Raw genomic sequence first — 22,381 nt, 5'->3', positions numbered from 1 at the left:
CCATCCTTCATTTATTTTTTTCTGTTTTCTCTTTTTCACGTTTACATCATCTGCACGTGGAGCACTTAAAAGCACAAAACCTGTGCATGATTTTTTCCTCTTATCTAACTCTATTGCATCCAAGAATACGAACCCATGGGAGTATGGTTAGCATCCACAATGGCTTCTTAAAATAGAAAAAGCAGACTTCTTATTGCAGCTTAAGTGCGCCAGTGCTGTATTTATGGCACACGAGTCTATTTGATGCTATGCTTTCCCTTAGCGAGTCTCTAATTAGTGGGCTGCCTCATCCCTCAGTTGCAAGGGAACATCTCACGTATCCCAGTTCTGGATGGCTGAGACTCCTCTACTCTTGTAATGACAAGGCACATGAGTAGACAGTTAATGGAAAATTAAACCCAAACACTCAAAATAGCCTGAAATCCAAAACAACATCAACACACTGGGCTGGACGCACACTGCGTCGATTATAAACATTTTTGCTTTTGCTCAAAATATAAAAATCGGTGTTTAATCTTTTGCAATGGCTGTAAGAGGACATTACCTCAAAAACTTGTGAACAAAACATGTAAACAAAAGCAGAATATATAGTTTTGTGATCAAGAATCATTTTAATTGCAACATCTGTGCTATTCTATTTGACATGAGAGGTTATAAATAACTTTTTGAGGCTATGATATTGTGCCCACTTGTGGAAGTACTAATGGTCTTTGTTAGTCTTGTGTTCACAGTAATAAACTCTAGAGACTCCCTTTGTTGAAAAAGGATGCACTAGATTTGGATGTATGTGGGATGGCACATGTACCAACACTCCATGTGCTGTGTTGTCAGATCTGATGCTGACAATGCCTCTCTCCACAGATTTCTACTGGCCACAAGGTGGCACTATCAACCATCGGTTACGTTGGCTGCTCTATTTCCATCTTCTGCCTTGCCATCACTCTGGTCACCTTTGCAGTCTTATCGTAAGTATTACTTTTTAAACAGTAAGTAAATTTACAAGAACTCAGTGGAATTACCTTTTTTTTTTCCTTCATATGTGGCCAAAGACATGTAGTGTGATGAGTCGGATGTCAGAATCTGGAATGTTTAAATGCAACAAAGCCTTTTTTATTACCATAGTAGTCTATAAAGTTATACTGTAGTTAAGTATTTTTCCTTTTGCTTCTTTTCAGGTCAGTGAGTACCATCCGTAACCAGCGCTACCACATCCACGCCAACCTCTCCTTCGCCATCCTGGTGGCAGAGATCTTACTGCTGATCAGCGCTCGCTTTGACCCTGGCACGGTACGTACACGGCACAGTGACTGCTTGATGATTGCAGCATAATGATGACAGGAGTGGCAGTGGTTTTAATGGTTTTACAGCTGTTACCAAGACAAGGATAGAAATACATCATGTTGAAAATGATGAGAAGTATAAAAAGCAGTATAAAAATGAGGGTTTAAGAAAAAAATACACATTAAAAGAGACAGTTTTGATCTTTTCCCAGCTGCCATGTAAGGTTATGGCTGTCCTGCTACACTTCTTCTTTCTGAGTGCTTTTGCCTGGATGCTGGTGGAGGGCCTTCACCTGTACAGTATGGTGATCAAGGTGTTCGGATCTGAAGACAGCAAACACTTCTACTACTATGGCATTGGCTGGGGTGGGTCTGTCTTGCTTCTTTCTTTTTTTTTGAAAATATGTATTTAAAAAAGATAACTATTCAGTAATATTTTCCTCATTTCTGTCCTTACATCATCTTATTTTATTGTCACAAATCTGATCCAAAGCCCTGCCTCTACCCTGGGCGACCTCGTCTAAAGATGATTTCGTTAAAATTGATCTTTCTTTGTCAAATATAATAAAAACAGCTGTAGCAGTGTTGAATAAATCAACTTTAAGGTTCACTACATTCCAGTCTATCTTTTAGGTCTCATCATCTTTGTGAGCTCGAGTGTGATGGACAGATAAAACAAATCTGGAACATACGTGTCCCATCTCTGGCTGCTGGGGAACGCCTCTCTTACATGTTGAACCCATTTGTGGAAAAACATTGGCTTTTTTTAATTACTTCCTTTCTTCTGGCTAGAGTATTTTTTTCATTTTGTGTTTTTTTTTACTGCACATTACTCACTTGAGACTTCTTCCCTGTCAGCTTCAAGTACAGTTGTTATCAAAAGAAAGTAAATACATGCTTTTATAAAGAATTATTTCTCTGTTACGCTGTGATAAAGGCTTTCAACTACTTCATCCTTCATTTCCTCACTCTAAGTAAAAAATTCCTCCCAGCATAGTGTCCTCAAAACCTTTGGACCTCAGAGGCCAAGAGATCAAAGCAGTGAAATCTAAGGACTTGTTTTCAAGGAAACAAGCAATTAGCAGCACCGCGGAGAAATAAAAACCTCTACAGGGAGTTTATACAGGCCCAGGTCCTGCACGGTGCACAGTTCCAAAGTGTTTGCAATGAAGTTTATCCTGTGGAGCTTTGACAACAAGGCAAAGAAAGGAAATGGGAAGGGAAAAAAACTCTGCGAGCAATCACCCTTGGATTTAAAACAAAACATTTATATTTGTAGGCATTTCTATGGCATTTATCTAACATAATGTACAGTAAGGTACAGTGAGAACATGTAAACTGTAACAAATATGTGTTTTATATACTATAATTACCACAAACTAAAATATACAGCATACTATAATAAAGCTGCCATGCTACTCTATGTGTAGGTACTGTACGCAACCCCCATTTGAGGAGTGTATGGAGGAAATAGGTGTCTATGGTGCTGCTATTACTGAATATGTGTTTGTTTGTTTTTTTGGACCAGGTTCTCCGTTCTTGATCTGTGTCGTGTCCATGACATCAGCACTTGACAGTTATGGAAAAGTTGATAAGTAAGTATAAAAAAGAAATCTTTGGGGAAATGTACTTTACTCCATTAAGGCTCTTTGCAGTTGCATAATAGTGACATCACCTGTGTGCAAGAAATTGCAAACAGAAATTGTTATTTAAAAGCATTTGGTTACCAGTGTGTTGCTCCATGTTTGCATTGCAACATTATTTCCTTTTTGTTCTGAGGGAAAACAATCCAAAGTCTAAATGAAGGAGGTATCCTCAGCTCGGATGCATAATTTACTGTGGGTGGAGAATACTGAAGTTTTCAGCTGGCTTTTCCGTGAAAAACATTCCAAAAACAGAGAAATTCCAGTGCATGTTAAAATGCCTACTACACTAAAATACTTACTTAATTTGATTGAATCACATTGTTGAAACTTTATATTAAGGTCAGATAAAGTTTTACACTTTTTTGTTTTTTTGTATAATTGAACAGCAAGTCACAGAGAACGGTATAAAAGAAAGAAAAAAGATCAAAATTTTCAATTCAAAATTATTGCGAGTTGGTCATCAAAATTCTGATATACCAAACGTGAAATTTTGAGACATTGTGGATGGCAAAAAAAAAAAGTTTGTCCTTTTTGTGGTGACAAAAAGCATCGTGGGCATGTAAAAATAGAGCCAACCTTTTACTTGTGAACTGTGGATTCCTCTTTAGTAAGGATTACTGTGAGAGACCATGAGTTGTTTACTTATTTAGAGCAAAGTGGCTCTAAAGTCATATTAAAGATACATTTTGGCCTACATGTTATGTGTATAAATGCTCTCTTTTTATATTATATACAGTAGTGTTGGTTTCTTGTTGTGGTATTTGTCATCATCCTGGATCTACTAGAAAACATCGTTATACAGTTATACATGCATAGACTACATAAACACTGACTAAAAATCTTTTGGGGTTGGAATGTGATTATCAAATAATCGTCAGTAAAAGCCTTTCAACATTTCTTCCATTGGATAATCTTGTTTTTGTCTTCTATCTTTTTGAACACTGTCTCATCTGTTTATTTCAGCTGCTGGCTGTCACTGCAGAACGGAGCCATCTGGGCATTTGTGGCACCGGCTCTTTTTGTGATTGTGGTGAGAAATTTGCAAAACTTTCCTTTTGTTGTTTTACACGAGTCACAATTTGTCACCTAATTTACAAAAAGTCTGTTTTCTGTTCAAACACGGCTTTGTTTCAGGTAAACATTGGCATTCTGATATCCGTGACCAGGATCATATCTCGAATCAGCGGAGAGAATTACAAGGTTCATGGAGACGCCAATGCAGTCAAGTGAGGGGTTTTTTGTTTATTGCTTTTTTTACATAATCAGGCTAATTCTTGTATTATTATCAAATGCTGATATTTGAATAAAAATTCACAACATAACCATGTTATCTCTTGGATTGTCTCCAGGCTGACCATAAAGGCAGTAGCTGTGCTTTTGCCTATACTTGGCATTTCCTGGATCTTTGGTGTTCTCGTGGTCAACACACAGTCTTTGCCATTCCTTTATATATTTGCAGTTTTCAACTCATTACAAGTAGGTTCTTTACAATATGATCAATGTTAGATTTTGTAACGCTATTTCTAAAACTATGTATAAATTCTTTTCTCTCCTTTAGGGGTTCTTTGTCTTCTTATTTCACTGTCTTCTCAACTCTGAGGTATAATGCTGAATATGTTTTCACTTCCCCACACACAAACAACTAGAATTTGATATTATGTATATGATATTAGATATTTAGTCTAAATAGCAAGAAGGGGGACAAAGTTCTCTGCTGTAACAACTTCTAACTTGTGATGAATGCACAGCATACTTTGCCTCATATTTCTCAGTGTTTGTGATGGATTTACTTCTTACTGTAGGTCAGAGCTGCTTTCAAACACAAAACCAAGGTCTGGTCTCTTACCAGCAGCTCCATCCGAAACATTAATGTGAAGCCCTTCAACTCTGACATAGTGAGTCCTGATCATGGGAAAAAAAAGAACAGATAAAGCAAAAATGGCTGCTTGAGTCTGACTTTCTCTCTGTTTTTGTTGTTTTATAGATGAATGGACACAAGGAGGGTGTAACTCCCACCAAGATGAACACATGGGACAAGAGCACCAACTCAGCCAACCGCATTGACCTCTCTGCCGTGTAGAACCCCACATCACTATTTCCACCTGTGGTGGGAGAGCAGTCTGAAGCCCCCAGAGTGTCCTCCCACGTTATTATGTAATGAATTGGACAGTAGTCTGCTTAAGTTAAAAATGTCACCAAAAGAGGTGTTTTGTAGCTACGCGATAGCTTCATCTTTAAAGACAAACAGATTCTTAGGACTGTGCCTTACTATCCACTCAAAATAACATGCCGCGTTCCCAAAAAGAAAACCAGAAGGAGAAAGAAGGATCTGTGAAGTTATTAGAAAGATCCATGAGCGTAGCTCGAGGCCTGATGATGAAACTCTGTAGTGTAGCATGTCAGCTTGTCTACCTGCATACTGTACTGTAGATAGGGGAGCTAGGGTTAGATGGCACAGCTTTTATGTATGTTTAGTACATATGTAGAATGAAAAAAGGAAGTTATTTTTGATGCCAAGGGTGTACTTACTGTTCGCACTCAAAGAGTAACATTTATTAATATTTTTTATGACAAGAAAGAAAGAAATAATTGAAAATATTAACTTTATCTCTGGGCATCGAATGTCGTTTTCAAAAATTTCAGAATCTCTGTTGGTTGTACTTATTTTTTCCACAACTCCACAAAGTTAGCGCCACCTACTAGCTAGCTAGCATAGCTTAGCACAAAAACGGGAAGCTAGCTAGCTTGAACAAAGGAGACGAAATTCACCTACCAGACACCACTAATGAGGCTCATTTGTTAAATATGTACAAAAACAGATGTAAAAATAACAAGCTGTAGCTTTACAGTCATGTGCCAGATTAGCGGTATCAGTCTTTCTGACGAATCTGTGCTCTGCCAAACTAGTTTGCTGCTGTTTAGCTGTAGACTCAAGAGCGGTGGTGTCTAATCTTTTTATGTAACTCTTGGCAAGAAAGCAAACGAGCTTATCTTCCAAAATGTCAACCTGTTTATTTGAATCACAGGGACGTGCTTATCATAGCCCAAGCTGTCTCACATGATAAAATAGTGCAATTACATCCAATGAAACGCAGTAATAGGCTAAGTATTTTCAAGATATAGCTGAGTAAAAAACAAAACCATGCCATCGGATAGAAAAAGACCAAGGAAAGTTTCTGTTTTCCTTTAACTTAGTGTTATATTTATGTTTTAAAAACTATGACAAAGTGGTTTGACCAACAGGCAACAGAATTCATCATCATAAGGGACACATTGTAAATTTTATCTGGGTGAAACCTTTTTTATATTCACATGATAAACACAGCTTTAATTCAGTTCTGGTGATGGCACAACACAATAACGACATAATAACCATGGATGATGTAAAAGTGGATTAGAATCTTATAACGTATTTATTTATTTTGTGAATCTGAATCTTTATCTTGTCTTCTGCAAAGTGTCACAGCTCAACAATCAGTATGTTCTTATGTTAAATTTGTGTGTTTGTTTCTGTTTAAAGTGAATAAAATTAATTGACTGGCACAGTTGCAGTACCTCACATCTTAGTAAGCTGCCATATATTATTCTTTTCATGGAATAATGAAGACTAGTTGTGTATCGAACACCGTTCTGTGAAGTTTTGATTTCGTGTTTAGCCTCGTCTGTTGCTATTTCTTCTATAACAGAGGGACTGGATAAGGTTATTGCTTTTTTTTTCTTACTATACTGTGAGAATTAGAGGAGATGACATTATTTAAAACATCATCGATCTTACACTGAGACATCAATAAGTTTCCTAGAATTGGATTTACTGTAAGTCACAGATTTAAAATGAAATATTTCAGTACTCCCAAGCATGTTTGTGATCTTTGATGTTTGTTGTCTTACGGTACTATGGTTTGAGCTTTCGGTTATCTTTATTAAAAACCTTTTAGTATAAGAAATCAGTGTGTACTTAAATAAACGATTTTCAGCATTATAAAAACATATTTATATGACTTATGGGACAGTTTTGGTGGATACAAGTGTGCGCACCTGTTATTTACACTCTTATAAAATTCATTTTTGGCAAGAATGATTTTCTGTCAGACAAAAACTGCATTTCACAAAAGTACAAGAAAAACTGCTAAACACTATTGCTTTTTTAAATGTATTAAAGAGTGACTGAAGATACATACTTGATTTGATTAAATCACATTGCTGAAACCTTATTTTAAGTTCAGATAAAGATACATGTTGATTTAAAGTTCACTGAACTAACACTGAACCTTGCTATGACCAAATCCTGTTTAAATTCAAGAAATTGGTTGTTGTTTTTTTGCTATTGCTTTGTGTGGCCATAGAGAAAATATTAGCAGAGAAACTCTTCATTTGAATGCGTGATGGCCATTTACCATTTGTTAACAACTGAACTGCTAATTACAGAGCTTAAAGAGCTTAACCCCCTGTGGGCACTGGGCCGTGGGGTTGGGTTTAATCGCGGGAGGCCAAGAGCCTTTGTAAATGGTAAATGGCCTGCATTTGTATAGCGCTTTTCTAGTCCATAGGACCCCAAAGCGCTTTACACTACATTCAGTCATTCACCCATTCACACACACATTCACACACTGGCGATAGCAAGCTACATTGTAGCCACAGCTGCCCTGGGGCGCACTGACAGAGATAATGAATGCATATTAGTTGGGGGAGGAAAGATTGAGTTTATCTCACTAAGTGAGGTTAAATGTAATGGATTTTATTGTAACAGAATGCTATTCATGTCTCTACTCTAGTAGTCCTCCACAGCATAACATTAGTATTTGATTTTTATTTTCTGTAATTAAAAATACAGCAAGTAATGAAGAACTGTGTTGAAGCTTGTTTCTTCAATTGAAAAAAAAAGTTTCTCAGAGTTAAGTTGACATGTTATTATTCAACCTAATTTCTACGTTTTTAATGATTAAGTATCTGCGTGAGTTTTTAAAAGTTATTTCCCCAGACGTTTTCGCCAGTAAGTAAAAAGTATGTGATACCAAACTTTTAAATTTTAAGATAATACAGTAGCCCCAAACCCTGAAACAAGCTACCAATGCGAAGTGGCGGACTTTACGAGTTGTCCCTGAAGGCGACACCATGAAACAGCTGGCTGCCTGTTTGCGCATGCTCACCAAAAGACATGAATATCCCCTGGGTAGATGGGTAGAAAGGTGAGGAGGAATACAACAAAGTTTAAACATAGTCGTGTGGACACTAACTGTGTTGACGAGCGGTCATTTGAACTTTTACCTGTTCTAGCAAAGCGACATGGACTAGTTAACCTCGTTAAATAAGCACAGTGTGCTGCTAATATTTTGTTTACATACTGTTTACGACGAGGTTATTTCAACTTTTTTTGCTTGTCGAAACTTTTTTATGTTTTTTTATCGACATTTGCTATGAACACAAAGCTTGCTTCGTGCCATGACGGTGTTTTTCATCAGTGGTATGGGATTTGCTAGCAGGAGAAAACTGCCGTGGGACCGCGCGTTTGTTTCATTTGGAAAATCAACCACTTAAACACTGTCGGATATTTTAACACATTTATTTTTGTAATATCCATGGAGTCTATCGGGAAGTTTGAGTTCAGCAGGAAAGACCTGATTGGTCATGGCGCATTTGCAGTTGTGTTCAAAGGCAGACATAAAGAGGTAACTTTCATATCTGATGTTAATTTTGATTTATGTGGATCTCTGGAGATGAAGAGGTTGTGTTGTTGTTGTTGTGCTTATGTACTCCCTTTGTTTACCTTCCAAGAAACGTGATTGGGAAGTTGCCGTGAAGTGCATAAACAAGAAAAACCTTGGCAAGTCTCAGTGTTTGCTTGCCAAAGAAATCAAAATATTAAAGGTATGTATTTTTTTAAGATGGTGCTGTGGCATGTCTCCAAGAATACCTTTGACAAATATGTTTTTTTCCCCACACCTCTGCTAGGAACTGAAACATGAGAACATTGTTAGACTACTTGACTATCAGGTAAGGTTGCTCCCCCCACCCTCATCTTCACAGCACATGCACAACAAAACACACAGACATGCTGTACTGTTGACTTTGCTGCCACATGATGCAAATGTTGCTGAAACACTGGCAACCAGTTACACAGCCAAGCCCAGAGCTTGATCTGAAAGTTTTAAGGTTCCTCCATCACAAATAAATTATTATATAAAATGCATAAAAGTAACCATGTGATTGATGGTCACTTGTGATGTATAGCGCTAAATTTTGGATTTGCTTCTCGGGCTAACTGCTAGAACCTAAAAGGCTTTTAGCTTAGCAGATGACTCTAGCAGAGAACATTAATTTACCTGAGTGTGCGCTTTCCTCTTCTCAACTTACTGACACTCTGATAGCCAGGCAGGCAGACATGGGTGAGGTGATCTATTTCTGACAGATGGCAGACTGCAGCCAGTGAGACAATGGCTTATAAAACACACAACCCGAGAAACACCCACACACAAGAAAAATGACTGCAGGTTACACGGGGAGATTTCAGGGGTGATGGGAGAAGCTTATGCAGGCATTAATGTGTGTAATTTACCTGGCATCTGTGCAATCTAAACCCTCTGGTATCTGTTATAGCCAGACACATTACACCACCACTAGCTTTATTATGGCTCTTCTCTGTGGTTGTTGTTGGTAAAGGTGGTTACATATATATGTGGTTTTATTTATATATATATATATCATTTTAATCCTGTATTTTTCCTGTAGTGTAATGAGGTTTTAAAACTGAAAACCACATTGCACCATAATAGCCTTAAGGTATTTTATGCAATAGTGCAAGTGCGAGTGGTAAACAGTTCTAAGGTTTCAGTACGGCACACAGAGAGCTCATCGGCTTTAACTTTGTGTAATAAAAGCAAGACGCAACTTGATTTCCCACTTGTTACTTTCCATTACAGTCAAATGGACCTGGCTCGCTGAACATCTCTCGCTCCACTTCATATTACCTCGTTAGCTTTTTCAGTGGTATTGACAGGATCGGGTTTCCCTGCATCAAAGATGAGTTTCTAGAAGCTGCTGCTGATGGGCCAAAAGAGTCTTACAAATCAGCTGATGTAACTCGTTGTGGCTATTGCAACACTGAATAGCCTGAACTTCTAATCCAATGTTTACAATGCCAGTGTTGTATTTAAGCAGTTTAAATATTTGTGACTTTACTGACTCAAACTTCAGCTCTGTTTTTTTTTTTTAGCTATCATGTAGCCAGTGCTTAATAATACTGCATGTAGCTTCATTGTGAATGATTTGCATATTATCTGCTTGTATTAACAGGAGACTGGGGGATGCGTGTATCTTGTTATGGAGGTGAGTTGTGTTTGAAATGCTAATGGTTGGTCTTGTTTTCATGGGAAAATGCAAATCTCATCCTCTACTTGGGCAGCATTGTCAGCCGAGCTGACGCTTTTCTTTCTTGTCTTTTCAGTATTGCAATGGAGGTGACCTGGCAGAGTACCTTCATTGTAAGTTTGCTGCAAAACAAATGGCTTAAAGCTCAGAATCTGTGCTGCACAGTTTTTGCAAAAGCACAAAAGAAAAACAGGACATTCACACCTTATCTTTCCATTGCATTGGGGTGCTTGTTAACATGTCGTACTGGTCTGGCTTTTAAGGGGCTTAGCTCAGCTTTTTTGTAGTGTTTTAAGGGACTAATAGGATTCTAACAGGGCAGTGTGACCTAAGAAGTCAGGTTTAAAGTTCATTCTGTGAATTATCATGAATACTACCAAGTACTTAACCTAGATAAAAACCTGTTGACCTAAAGTTTCTCTCCAGTGTTTGCCTACAGCGTGAAAAAACAGAGCAAAATGAGCAGCCTAAAAATAAACCCCCACCTTTTTTCTTTTTTCTTTTTTTTACAGTACAACATTAAATAAAACTTCTCTCACTTGGAAATTCCCCTACTTCAAGTTTCAAGCCGTGTTTCAAATAATGATGACACATGGAGTTAATTTTTCCTGGGGCTAGGCTTGCCCCGCTAGTGTGGAGTGTCGGTCTAATACGGCCCCAGTGCCAGCGGTCCTTAAAGGCTAGAGCTGCCAATTCTGTGTCTCTGCCAAGGAGACACATACAGCTATTTGCAGCGCAGCACTCGGGCACATTTGGCAACATTCTCGCTGCTCCCACATGACCTCACCCATCTGTCACTCCCTTATGCTCTGTCCTCTGGTGGAAAACAAGACGGCTATGGGGTGCTGATGCACTGGGAGGGAGGGGGGTGTTTGGTGCAGCAGTAGGTGGTGGTGGTGGTGGAATTTGTGGGGGGGGCTAGTGTGTCAGACAGCCTTGACTTTAATTTCTAATTGAGGCATTATGAATAAAATCTTCCTCCGTGAGGCATAGCAGCATTGACGCTGACACGTTACACCATAAATAAGTTACGGTGAACATGTGATAGCAAACAAAGTATATATTTATATCGCAGTCCTTACAGTATGTACATGTCAGATATTCCTCCAGATATCTGCTGGTAGCTGCAGCATTTCTATGCTTGGCTTTGCTTTCCTAGTGTATTTTCATATTTTGAGCTTTTTTTTTAAAAAAAAAAAGAAGTCTCACATAAGTAAGCTAATGCATTTTCTTTTTATCCAGCATAATAAATCTTCCATCAGGCTGAATTTCTTTTTCTCTTTCTGTATCGACAGCTAAAGGCACTCTGAGTGAAGACACCATCCATGTATTCCTGCAGCAGATATCACGGGCCATGAAGGTCCTACATAGCAAAGGCATCGTCCACAGAGACCTCAAACCCCAGAACATTTTGCTCTGCCATCCAGAGGGGCGCAGGTCCAGTTCCATCAATACCACCTTTAAGTTAGGTAATGACTTACACCAGCATTGCATTAGATGGTCTAAATGTAAAATTAATAAAAATGTGTTCATATAGATTTAAAAGGAAAACACTGTCACCTGTTTCTCTCACCCTCCAGCTGACTTTGGGTTTGCGCGTCATCTCCAGACAAACACCATGGCAGCCACGCTGTGTGGCTCTCCCATGTATATGGTAAGCATTAAAGTAGCTCACTCTGGTATCCTGTGCCAAGCAGGTGTGATGGAACCGTGCCTCTAAGCTGTTTTGGGGTGTTTTTTCGGCCACAGGCTCCCGAGGTCATCATGTCCAGGAACTATAATGCCAAGGCTGATCTGTGGAGCATCGGTACCATCGTGTACCAGTCTCTGACTGGAAAAGCACCATTTTATGTGAGTAGCACTTAAAAAAAAAACAAAAAACGAAAAAAACCCATGTGAACCAATACTAACAAAGACTTGCTAAGGTCCCTTGCATAATCACAAGCAGTCATGAAATTGTTTTGCCTCAGTTCACACAAAGGACAAACTAACTGATGTCAAAGTGTAACATGATGCATCTTGTTCATAACATTAAAAATGGAAAAACATGATTCGCGACACTGCCTGCTGGGTGACACTTTTCAACATCTTCTGTGTTGTTAGCTGGAAAACGTTGGAGCGTCTTGTTAGAAATGAGCCTTGTTTACCTAAGATGGGATGATGAGAGAGGCAGCTGGAAATTACTGTGAGCCATTTCTGTGAACCCAGAGTAAATGCTGTTTCACAACCCCAGCTATTACTTTCCCCTCTTCACGTGTCTGCTCAGATGCCACTGTTGCACTGTTATTTGCAAGCTGCCTCAGCTGTGATTCACACATATATAGACACATGCCAATAGTTTTACCTCCTCGTTGGTTGTGTATTTTGTGCTAAAGTTGCCCCTTCTGTCCCCGTGTAGACAGAAAAACATTGTGTTTGGCCCTTTTGTCCGTTACGTCTCTTGAGGTTATTTATATTGCAGTTTATTTCCTCTGACAATGAGAGGGAAGGTTGCCTTTTATTTCTGCCTGGCAGGTCAGTGAGTTAAGTCCAAAGGTTAGCGAAAGGTGAGGCGCTGCTGCTGATGTCTCTGAGAGTGATGTTTGCTTGGTTTAGCTGGCAAGCATTCGTTACACTTTCGCCTTTCTGGAAACCTGATTGTGTTTATGCTTGGGCTATATGGACCATTACACAACAGTTCATTCAGTTCAAATGCTTTTATATAGTGACAAATAACGACAACAGTCACCTGAAGGTGCTTTATTTTATAAGACAAAGACCTCACAGTATTAGAAAGAAAAACCACAACAATCAGACAATCCTTTATTAGCAACTGCTTGGTGACAGTGGGAAGAAAGAACTCCCTTATGATGTCAAGAGACCTCCAGCAGACCTAGGCTTGGGTTATGGGGTGAGGGGATGGAGAAGAGAAAAAAGCAGTGGAGAGAGATCGAAATTTACATTTGTAAAGCTTTAGGCCAGAAGATCGGTTATTCAGATGCTTGTTTGTAAAGTCCAGACTCATTCATTTGCATTGTTATAGTCTGTGGGTGGTCATCTCCAAGTCTTACTCTCGTCTCTGTGTCTTTTGTATACAGGCCAGCACACCACATGAGCTTCGTCTCTTCTATGAAAGTAACAGGAACCTGTTCCCCAAGTGAGTACGAACAGCTTTCACCCAAGCACTCCAGCCCCGAACATTTTTAGACATTACCCTGCAGGTATATATTTCTAGCACCAATGCAAAACATCACAAAACTTAATTGTTTCCCCAAATGGAAAAAAGACTGAGTTGAAAACATTTAAAGATGAGCCTGGAACAAAGCAACATGCATAACAAACAGAGGAAGACGGTAGAAAGGCGACATAAACTGGCATTACTAAGAAATCTACCCTGGATGCTGATAATGTTTGTCTATAAATACACATTTCTGTCTACGTAAATGATGTTTGATGTATATTTGGACACATGCACACACATATATAATTAGCTCTGAGTAAATAAGTCGCACAACACTTCTAAGAATAGTGCTGTTGTGGAAGAAACCCATCCGGACACCTGACGGGAACGATCATCGACAACATTCTCCATCAGCAACTCTCACACAATTCATATTTTAGAGTTACAAACAACAGTGTGGAAATATAGAGAAATTCTTCTTCCTGTGAAGGATTTAATTCTCTATAAACAATTCTGCCTCGGCTTTGTTATCAGTGCATACAGAGGCCTTTGCAGCTAGGCCTCGTGGCTATTTGCAGTCGTTTTGAACGCAGCTTCTCTGATGTTCAGAATTTGGACTTGGAAAGTGTTCAGAGGGATTTATGGATTGTTTGCCCACTGCTTTCATGGTGTACTTTGCCTGCCTGTGTGTGGCTTGGAGCCATGCTTATCTTTTTCAGTGATTAAGCCGGGAGATGAGAAAGGCTCTGCCTGTGTGTGTGTGTGTGTGTGTGTGTGTGTGTGTGTGTGTGTGTGTGTGTGTGTGTGTGTGTGTGTGTGTGTGTGTGTGTGTGTGTGTGTGTGTGTGTGTGAGGGAATAGTTTGTTGTTTTCCTTTGGCTCTATATATATCCTGCCCTAAAGTGCCAGCTACTGGTCTGTATGGCTATTACTTTCCATACTACCCACATACTGTAGGTCAGAACTTACATAAACACATACACTATGGCTGACTGCCTGGAGTGTCATGACACCTCAAGGTCTTGTACTGAAGCCATAAATTAGATTAAGATTTCATATTTTAGAGTTCACAGTATGGAACGTACTGAAGCAGTCTGTTTCTTAAAGCCATAAATATCCACAAAATAACTCAGTGAACAAACTTGAACATGAAGTCAAAATATTAGCATGATCTAAATAAAGGCTGTAATACACTGTAAAAAGCTACATAATAATGGTCTCATACTTTCTCCTCTCCCTACATCTTATTTTGTAATTAAAATGATTAGAATGATTAAATAGTGATAACCTTTAACAATTTGTTCTCCTGGGATTTGTATTATTAGCTGTGTTCTTACACATGCAAGTTTTAATAGAAAGCTGTTGTATTTTGCCAGCATCCCAAAGGAGACCTCTGATAACCTAAAACACCTGCTGTTGGGGCTTCTACAGAGGAATCATAAAGATCGGATCAGCTTTGGTAAGTCTGCCCCTTTTTATTAGTAAAAAACATAATTTAATAATTGAATTCAAAGTATTTTGTTCATGTCTTTATCTCTCTTTTTTTTTTTTCAGAGGAATTTTTTAACCATCCCTTTTTGGAAACAAGCTCATCAACAAAGAAATGTAAGTGTCGTGTTGTTGTGAGGACAGCTTAGTATCAGTGACGCCGTTATAGCTGAGGTCGTAACACAAGTGCTTTACTCTATTTTTTGTCACAGGCTCATCAGTCCCCGTGCACTCCTACCCCAGTTCTGGCTCCGGCAGCTCCTCTAGCAGCTCCTCCACATCTCAGCTGGCCTCGCCTCAAGTATGCACAAAGTTTTCTCATGAAGTGAAGTGACCTGAAACCAATTGGTCATACTGTGAAATCCATAATTAATATTAGTTTTCGTTACATCTGTGTTTTATCTTCACTCTGTCAGCATTCCGATGGAGAGATGCACCAACCTCAGCCCAAGCTGCCTTACACCCCTGTGCAGGACAAGCCTGGCTTCCTGCAGAAAGAAACAGCTAATCAAGATGGTAGATATATCCAATCTCTCACAGAAGATTATGTCTTGGTGCCTGCCCAGTTTCCCAGTAAGACCTCTGAGCATCAGGAGCACATCAGATTTATCAGGATGTTTTAGTGCATTATTTTTTTGACATTAGCACAAAAAGACTGACTGCTCCTGTTGTGCTGCTTTACAGGTGAGCATATATGCGAAGTAAATGTTGGGTCACCCCCAGAAAGTTCCCTTAAAGACCGTAGGTGAGTGTTCCCTTCATGGCCTGAACACTGTATGGGTTCAGTTAAGTTTTATTCTTTTATGTAATTTTTAAATGTGTTTGTATAGGAGCTCACCACTGGCCGAAAGGGGTGCTGGTCTCACTGGAAAGACACCCCCACGCTCTCCTATGCTGCGCTCTCCGCCCAAGCCTGTTAGGTAAGAGTAAGCCAGACTGTCAGAAAGCCAATTTTAGAGTTCAGCTGGTGGAAAATAAAAGAGGTCCGATATGGATAATTTAATTGAACGTGCAGCTAGATCAAACAGTATTTATATTCACGGTATATAGAACATGTTTGTTCCACTGCTGTTTATAACTGCTTTATAAAATCAGCTGCCCACTCTTCTATGTTTCCCCTTTTAACCACGCAGCAAGCCAGCTGAAACACTTGGCGGTAACTTCAGCCCGTCTGTTCCCATTCCCGTCCCAACTCAGATCCAAAACTACCAGCGTATGCAGTGTGTCGGCTCTCATGGCTCCACCAGGCATGTCCATCCATCTTATCTGTGCACCAACCCCACCTCAGAGTCTTACTCTTATGTGTTCTCTGTTTCCTTTGTCTAACAATGTCTCATCTCATTCAGGGTCACGTTATACTGTCCCAGCAGTCCCAGCAGCAGTGAAAGCCCACCACAGTATGAAGAATGTGGATCTCCCAGTCCAGTCTTTACCTTCAACTCTGGAGGGAGCCAACCTAAACAGTCATTCATCTGTATGTGTCATACACAAATACATAATTTTTAAATTGATCCCAGTCAACTTTCATATACACAGTTGACTGGACATTGGAAATGCACACAGAAGAAGATTGTTAGAAGAAGGTTAAAAAAATAGTTAATTATTATCAGAGACCGATGTTTATGTGGCCTTTTTTTAATGTCTGAAAGGGGCTTTTGTTAAGCAGACCTATTCCACTGTAACCTTCCAACAGCAATACACACACTCTCAATTTCACCATCTCACACAAACATTTTTTTTTGTGGATTTTTAAATTTGTTTTGAGGTAAACTGTCAGTATTTTATTTTCTCTGTAGCTCCTTTTGCTCTCACTCATCTGTGTTTTTTATTCTAAACTCCTACAGTCAACGAATGCGTTTACAAATATCATGTGCTCTTTAAAACAGTTGTTTTATATGTATAATGTTCTGTTCTCCAGTGGGAACAAGTCCAAAGACGTCAGAGCAGACTCTCCCACTCAGCACAAGAACTGGGCTCCTCGCTGCTTCTCCTGACATGCAGGACAGGCCCAAGGTCAGCTTCAACATGCCATACAGACACAGTGTTGACTTAATATTAATAAACATTTTACAGTTAATATTAAGTCATCCACTCTACTCTGCCATTCTGTCTGTGACATTAGAAATTGTTTTGCAATGCACACACTGCAAAAACCGGGGTGATTTCCTTCCACATCTCTTTAAAACAGCAAATTTTTACACTTCCTGTGGTGTCAGCGGATAATAGAAGATATAAATGGGCACAGAGGGAAAGATGTTTCAACATTTCAATTTCCTTTTCAGCAGCAGGTTCAGCCAAGAATGCCAAACAGAACCAGGACAGTCCCAAACCTGCAATCCCTTGACCCCACTTCCCAGGCCAACCTCAGCCGTAAAGCAGCAATTAAAAAGGGCCCTTTTAAAAGGTATGAGCAGTGTAATACTTCCACACTGTTGTTATAAATGGTTGAAATAAAGAAAGAAAGAAATTGTAAAATCATTATGAATTTTTGACAATATTTTAGCATTCTGGAAAATTACAAGCTAATATCGCAAGTCTAATTAAGATTATGGGAGCCTGCTACTAAGAGATAACACACAGTCAAACATATGCTGGTTGATTAATTATTAAATGCTCACAAGGGTGTCTGTGGATATATTACATGTGCAGATCAGTGAGCACGGGAAGGTTATCTGACATGCTACTGAAGGCGGCCCTCGGAGCTCCGCTCTTTGAAGAAGGGAAAGACGAGAGCCTCAGCAGTGAGAAAAGCATGGAGATAACAGGTATCAGTGCAACATGCTAAAAGTAAAACCAGTCAAATGACTTCTAAAGGGACAGCGTCTGTTTTCAGTACGAACGAGTCCATTCATAAAACCACTGACTTAAAGTGATGCAGAAGAAGGTTTTACAAAATCACCGCACATGTAGGGGAAGGTGACACATGTTTGGTACATGCAGTAGGCACAAAGAGACCTTTGTGAAGTATCTAATTTAGTCACCATGACCACTGCATTACTTTACTTCAGTTCATCTAGGCTACCTTACCAATGGGGTAGCAGCCATCTGACTCTTCTTACTTGTTCCTACAGCACCCTCTGCTGGCTGTCATGGAGTTTTCCAGTGCTCAGACAGCCCAGTTCCTGTGATTTTCTCTATGGGCTCTCCATCCAGTGGAAACTCACCTCCTGATACCATGAGGAGGTTCTCAGGTAGGTGTCCTGACTTCCCTCACTACTAACTTTCTACTGAGGGCTTTTATTTTGAACCGTCATTTTAGTTTTGCTTATAGGAAGGTTTAAATAAGTCTCTTAATTTCAGCATGCTTACGATATAACCACTTAATCTGATTATAATGTGCTGCTTTTTGAGTTTGGACATCACTGAGACTCTTAACTTTAAAAGAAAATTGTTGTGATTAACCAAGGAAAACTAATATTTCAGGTCATTTTCCATTTGTTAAGTGTTTATATTTTCCATCTTTTTTTTTAAAGCTAAAACGTGTTATCAGTTAAATCCATTTACATATTCATGAATTATGTATCAGCTGTATGTGGTAAAGCTAACTTTGCCTTTTGTTTTTAAATACAGACACTCCCAGCTACTTAAACTCAGGTTGGCATCTTCAACGAAGAAACCGTAGGCACAGTGACACTGAAACAATGAATGTTATTCCACCCAGCGGCCTGATTTTTCATCCTCCAGAGCTCCCTGAAGACACATTAATGGAGGTACAGTCAAATGCCGATAGTGGTGAATACTCCAGGATCGTCAGTAATTTACATTTGCGGTTTCCACATGAAAGGTTTCCACATTGAGAATATTTTATGTGCTCTTTTCACAGGAGGCTCACACCGATGCTCTGACTGACTTGCGGTTCACTTTGGCTTTCGTCCAGTGTGTCATGGAACTGGCTTCCTCTAAGGACCCAGGGCTCGAGCCCATCACCAGTCCCGACGTTTCCTTCCTGGATCAGAGCTTGGTGGCTGATCAGATCAGCCTTCTAAGTAGAGAATGGAGGTAAGAGGCATTACAGTTTCTCCACACATGGAGTAGCTCTCTTTGTTTAATAAAAAAAGAAAATCTTAAAACTTCTATGTAATGTTCCAGCTATGCAGAGCAATTGGTGCTGTACATGAAGGCTGAAGAGTTTCTGTCATCAGCTCTGCGCAGCGCTAAAGAAAATGTCAAGAAAGGCGAGCTGTTTCCATCTGCTACAGTCAAACAAGGTGAGACCAACATTCCCTTCTGTAGATTTGTAAGGTAAAGGTAAACGTTCATAGTGTGAATTTCTTCAGAAATTGTGCTACCAATAGAATAGCTTGACTTAATTTAAAAGGAACTTGAACTATGATCCAGAACCTCCCATAATTTAAATCACATGACCATGTAGGTCAAAGTGTTTCAACATTATTTTACATATTTGGTTTAAAGCTCCAGACTGTGACTGTCTTTGTTACACAGTTAAAACCAGTTCTCTGCTTGCAGACTGCGCAAACTTAGGTGATTACCATAAAGAGTATGTAAGATGGACTTATCTTTAAGTCTGAAAAGTAAAGCCTTACAGTGGCATGCTCTTTAAGGCCACCAGGGGGCAATCCCTATGATTTCAAAAGGGCTTCCGCTCCTATAGACATCGGCAAGCAAATTGCCTTCTTCCCTGACATCTGTAAACACTTTAATCATGAGTTTATACCCAGAGTCACTTCTCATGGGTCGTCCCGAGTAAAATGTTAAGTCCATTTTGTGAATTTTTATTGTTCTAAGTTTCAGGAATGATTGTTATGCAGGGTATGTAGAGAAGATGCTGGCCTATGACTCTGCAGATTCGCATTCAGATCCACCCCTCATTTGTCACATCCAGTAACAAAAACCAACATGTGACATTAAAAACGCCCATTCTGACCCTTTAAAATTAGATTTCACAAAATAGTGGGCGACGTCATGGAGGCTACATCCATCTTTTATATCGTCTGTGGTGTTTACTCAGGATGCCCTATATTTGTGGCTACCACTGAAAAAGTAAACCTGACTGAATATTCCTGCCTCACTGTCATTTTCTCTGCTCTCACGGGTCTCTGTATTTACTGCTGCCACACATACATACAAGCTAAAAGGAGAATGGAAACGGTGACTAAAACTGAGATGAAAGAATGCACGTTGGCCGCAAAGTGCACCAAAATCTGTCAGTCAGGAAGACATTATAAGAAACTGAAGTCATTCTTGAAACTCCTGTTGTAGGAGCACAACCACTTAGGCAGAAATATTGTGTGTATCTGTGTGTATTTATTAACAGTTAATGAAAGTAAAAATGTTCCTGTATTAATTCGTTTTTTTGTTTTTTGTTTTTTTTGCAGTAATCAGGAAGCTGAATGAATTGTACAAGAACTGTGTGACCTACTGTCGCTCCCTCAGCGATCAGCTGCAGACCTTCTTGCTTAACAAGCAGAAACTTATGGACAACTTCAATGCACTCACAGCAGAGAAGCTCATCTACAACCACACTGTGCACATGGTCAGCTCATTTCACAGGAGGATATTGATATTCACTCCAAGATGGACTCTGTCCTGTATATGCTATCAATCGTTATCTTGGCTCTTTAAATATATGCATGTGTGTCTTGTTTCCCCCCCCCCCTCCATTCAGGTAAAGTCTGCTGCTTTAGATGAGATGTTCCACCATGGCACCACATCAGTGCAGCGCTACCATAAAGCCCTTGTGCTCATGGAAGGTCTGTCCCGAACCCTCACAGAGCAAGAGGACATTGATGGCATAGAAAAATGTATGTGGAAGCTCTGTGACACACAACCCATTAAAGAGAAATTTTAAATGCTAACATTAGTCATTGTATTCATGCATTTGTCATGTGGTCACTGAGTTGTTCCCTTATCTCTTTAGGTAAGCAATGCATTGAGCGGCGGCTCTCAACTCTGCACACAAAGCAGTATTTATGAGCTCCACGACTGCATCAATAGCAACTGCATTATCTTGCCTCATCCATCTGCCATCACTGTCTGCACTTTGATCTCTCCTAAGGGAAACGACCACTGGAGCATCTGCTCCTCTCATTTCTTCATCCAATCTGTAATTGAAAGATAAATGCACAGTAAAGGTTCGAAAAGGCTGGAAGTTCTTGAAAAACAGGTTGGGTTATGAATGTTTAAAAGCTATGATCAGGTAAATCGTTTTCAGTATTTGTTTTGTTACAAACCGTACGCGTTAGTGTGTTTTGGTGTTTTGCACATAGAATGATGAGCTAAATTAAGAAATGATTGCAAGTGTTTTATACTTGAAGCAAAGATTACTTTGTGGTTTTCTGTGTTCGAAACATTTGAGTTATGTGTCTGGTGAGTAATCACCAGCCTGCGGGACTGAAGAGTTTGAATGAGATGACCAAATATTGCCAATGTGTAGCAATACTTGTAAACCTGTGCCTGTTTTTTTCTGTCTTTGCATTATAACAGAAGAGTGAATATGAATGTATTGAAAGTATGTTCTAACCTGATACACAATAACTGCCTTACGACTGCCAGTCTTATGGCCATATAGTGTGGAGTGCAATAAGTATTCTTTGACATTTGAATGAGATTTTAGTTTTACACATGATCCAAAAATCCCTCCCTTGGGTGGGTGATATACTCAGCTATGAGGTACTTGAAGTGACTTTTTTTCCGTGTGTATCTATGCATATTTGGGGGTTTTTCTTGTGTGTGTTATACATTTGGAGATTTGCTGATTTTGAATTTAGAGATGTATGTTTGCATTCAATCCATGTGCAAACCGTGCATGGCACTAGGTGATTTTAACTAATTGTTTGAAGTCTGTTTACCAAATGCCTTTTGTATTGTTTTAAGACTGCCTGTCAAATGTTGCCAAGTTGTTATATGGTGTTTGATCAAAATAAATATTTATTATAAAGTCGCTGACAGTTTGCAGTAGAAATCAATTTCAGTGTTCTTACTCAAATGTTGACTTTTATCAAAGCTTCTGTTTAATTCAAATCCATAAGTAAGTATAGTTTCTTTATAATCAGGATTTAGCTTAAAGTATTCAATTTACTACATAATATTCTTGTTAACTAATAAGCTGTGAATGTATGAATCGTCCAGGCTTTATTTATTTATTTACCCGCCAAGATTTATTCAGTGTTATAGTGAGCAAACATGCACAGAGGACACACTAGAGTAAAGAGAAAAAAAACCCCAAACTATTCAACAAACGTAATTACATTTTATAATGCCAGGATATCATTTACGTTGCATATTATATGCATTCAACAAACCTAGGTCTTATTGTCTTGACTTGTAAAATATTACATCAAACAACATTGCTTCTATGTATGGAAAAGGAGATGAGACATGCTTTTATTTTCCAGTCCACAGTAGTCACATTTATACTACGAATACATTTTGAATGTTCTCAGTTCTATGCATAGATCCTATGCAGTGGTTTCCTTAAACTTG

At 39.2% G+C, this 22,381-nt stretch overlaps 2 protein-coding genes across 7 annotated transcripts in view; both read left to right on the top strand.

Moving 5' to 3' along the window:
* The window catches only part of adgrd1 (adhesion G protein-coupled receptor D1), a 34,454-nt gene extending 26,748 nt beyond the window's left edge, over positions 1-7,706 (top strand). For 2 of the 4 annotated variants that reach the window (XM_084946184.1, XM_084946183.1), the window contains exons 17-26: positions 862-965; positions 1,176-1,287; positions 1,493-1,646; positions 2,809-2,875; positions 3,890-3,956; positions 4,061-4,152; positions 4,276-4,402; positions 4,485-4,526; positions 4,729-4,821; positions 4,911-7,706. In XM_084946184.1, the coding sequence (XP_084802310.1) occupies positions 862-965; positions 1,176-1,287; positions 1,493-1,646; positions 2,809-2,875; positions 3,890-3,956; positions 4,061-4,152; positions 4,276-4,402; positions 4,485-4,526; positions 4,729-4,821; positions 4,911-5,006 (954 nt within the window). In that variant the 3' untranslated portion in view covers positions 5,007-7,706. The remainder of the gene's footprint in view (positions 1-861; positions 966-1,175; positions 1,288-1,492; positions 1,647-2,808; positions 2,876-3,889; positions 3,957-4,060; positions 4,153-4,275; positions 4,403-4,484; positions 4,527-4,728; positions 4,822-4,910) is intronic. The other 2 variants (XM_084946182.1, XM_084946181.1) reach the window with 1 other exon arrangement.
* Positions 7,707-8,094: 388 nt separating this feature from the next.
* On the top strand, positions 8,095-21,853 carry ulk1a (unc-51 like autophagy activating kinase 1a). 3 transcript variants are annotated; one of them, XM_084946179.1, is made up of 27 exons: positions 8,095-8,592; positions 8,699-8,791; positions 8,876-8,917; positions 10,217-10,249; positions 10,368-10,404; positions 11,587-11,760; positions 11,872-11,945; positions 12,041-12,142; positions 13,369-13,427; positions 14,827-14,909; positions 15,005-15,055; positions 15,151-15,239; positions 15,355-15,511; positions 15,623-15,683; positions 15,769-15,858; positions 16,072-16,185; positions 16,285-16,412; positions 16,857-16,951; positions 17,224-17,342; positions 17,588-17,703; positions 18,010-18,129; positions 18,509-18,648; positions 18,762-18,937; positions 19,028-19,146; positions 20,275-20,432; positions 20,565-20,700; positions 20,817-21,853. In XM_084946179.1, exons 1-27 carry the CDS (start codon positions 8,503-8,505, stop codon positions 20,870-20,872), a joined length of 2,712 nt encoding a protein of 903 aa, XP_084802305.1. In that variant the 5' UTR covers positions 8,095-8,502; the 3' UTR covers positions 20,873-21,853. The 3 variants fall into 3 exon arrangements, with proteins under 3 accessions (XP_084802305.1, XP_084802303.1, XP_084802306.1); XM_084946177.1 differs by having other exon boundaries at positions 17,221-17,342; XM_084946180.1 differs by having other exon boundaries at positions 8,096-8,592; positions 15,355-15,454; positions 17,221-17,342.
* The last annotated feature ends 528 nt before the right edge of the window (positions 21,854-22,381 follow it).

The sequence above is a fragment of the Perissodus microlepis genome, chromosome 12, assembly GCF_051167445.1.
Source record: "Perissodus microlepis isolate ML-2025 ecotype Zambia chromosome 12, ASM5116744v1, whole genome shotgun sequence".
In the NCBI taxonomy this organism is placed as follows: domain Eukaryota; kingdom Metazoa; phylum Chordata; class Actinopteri; order Cichliformes; family Cichlidae; genus Perissodus; species Perissodus microlepis.
Note: the sequence above shows the minus strand (reverse complement) of the source record. Positions and strands in the feature narration are given on the sequence as shown.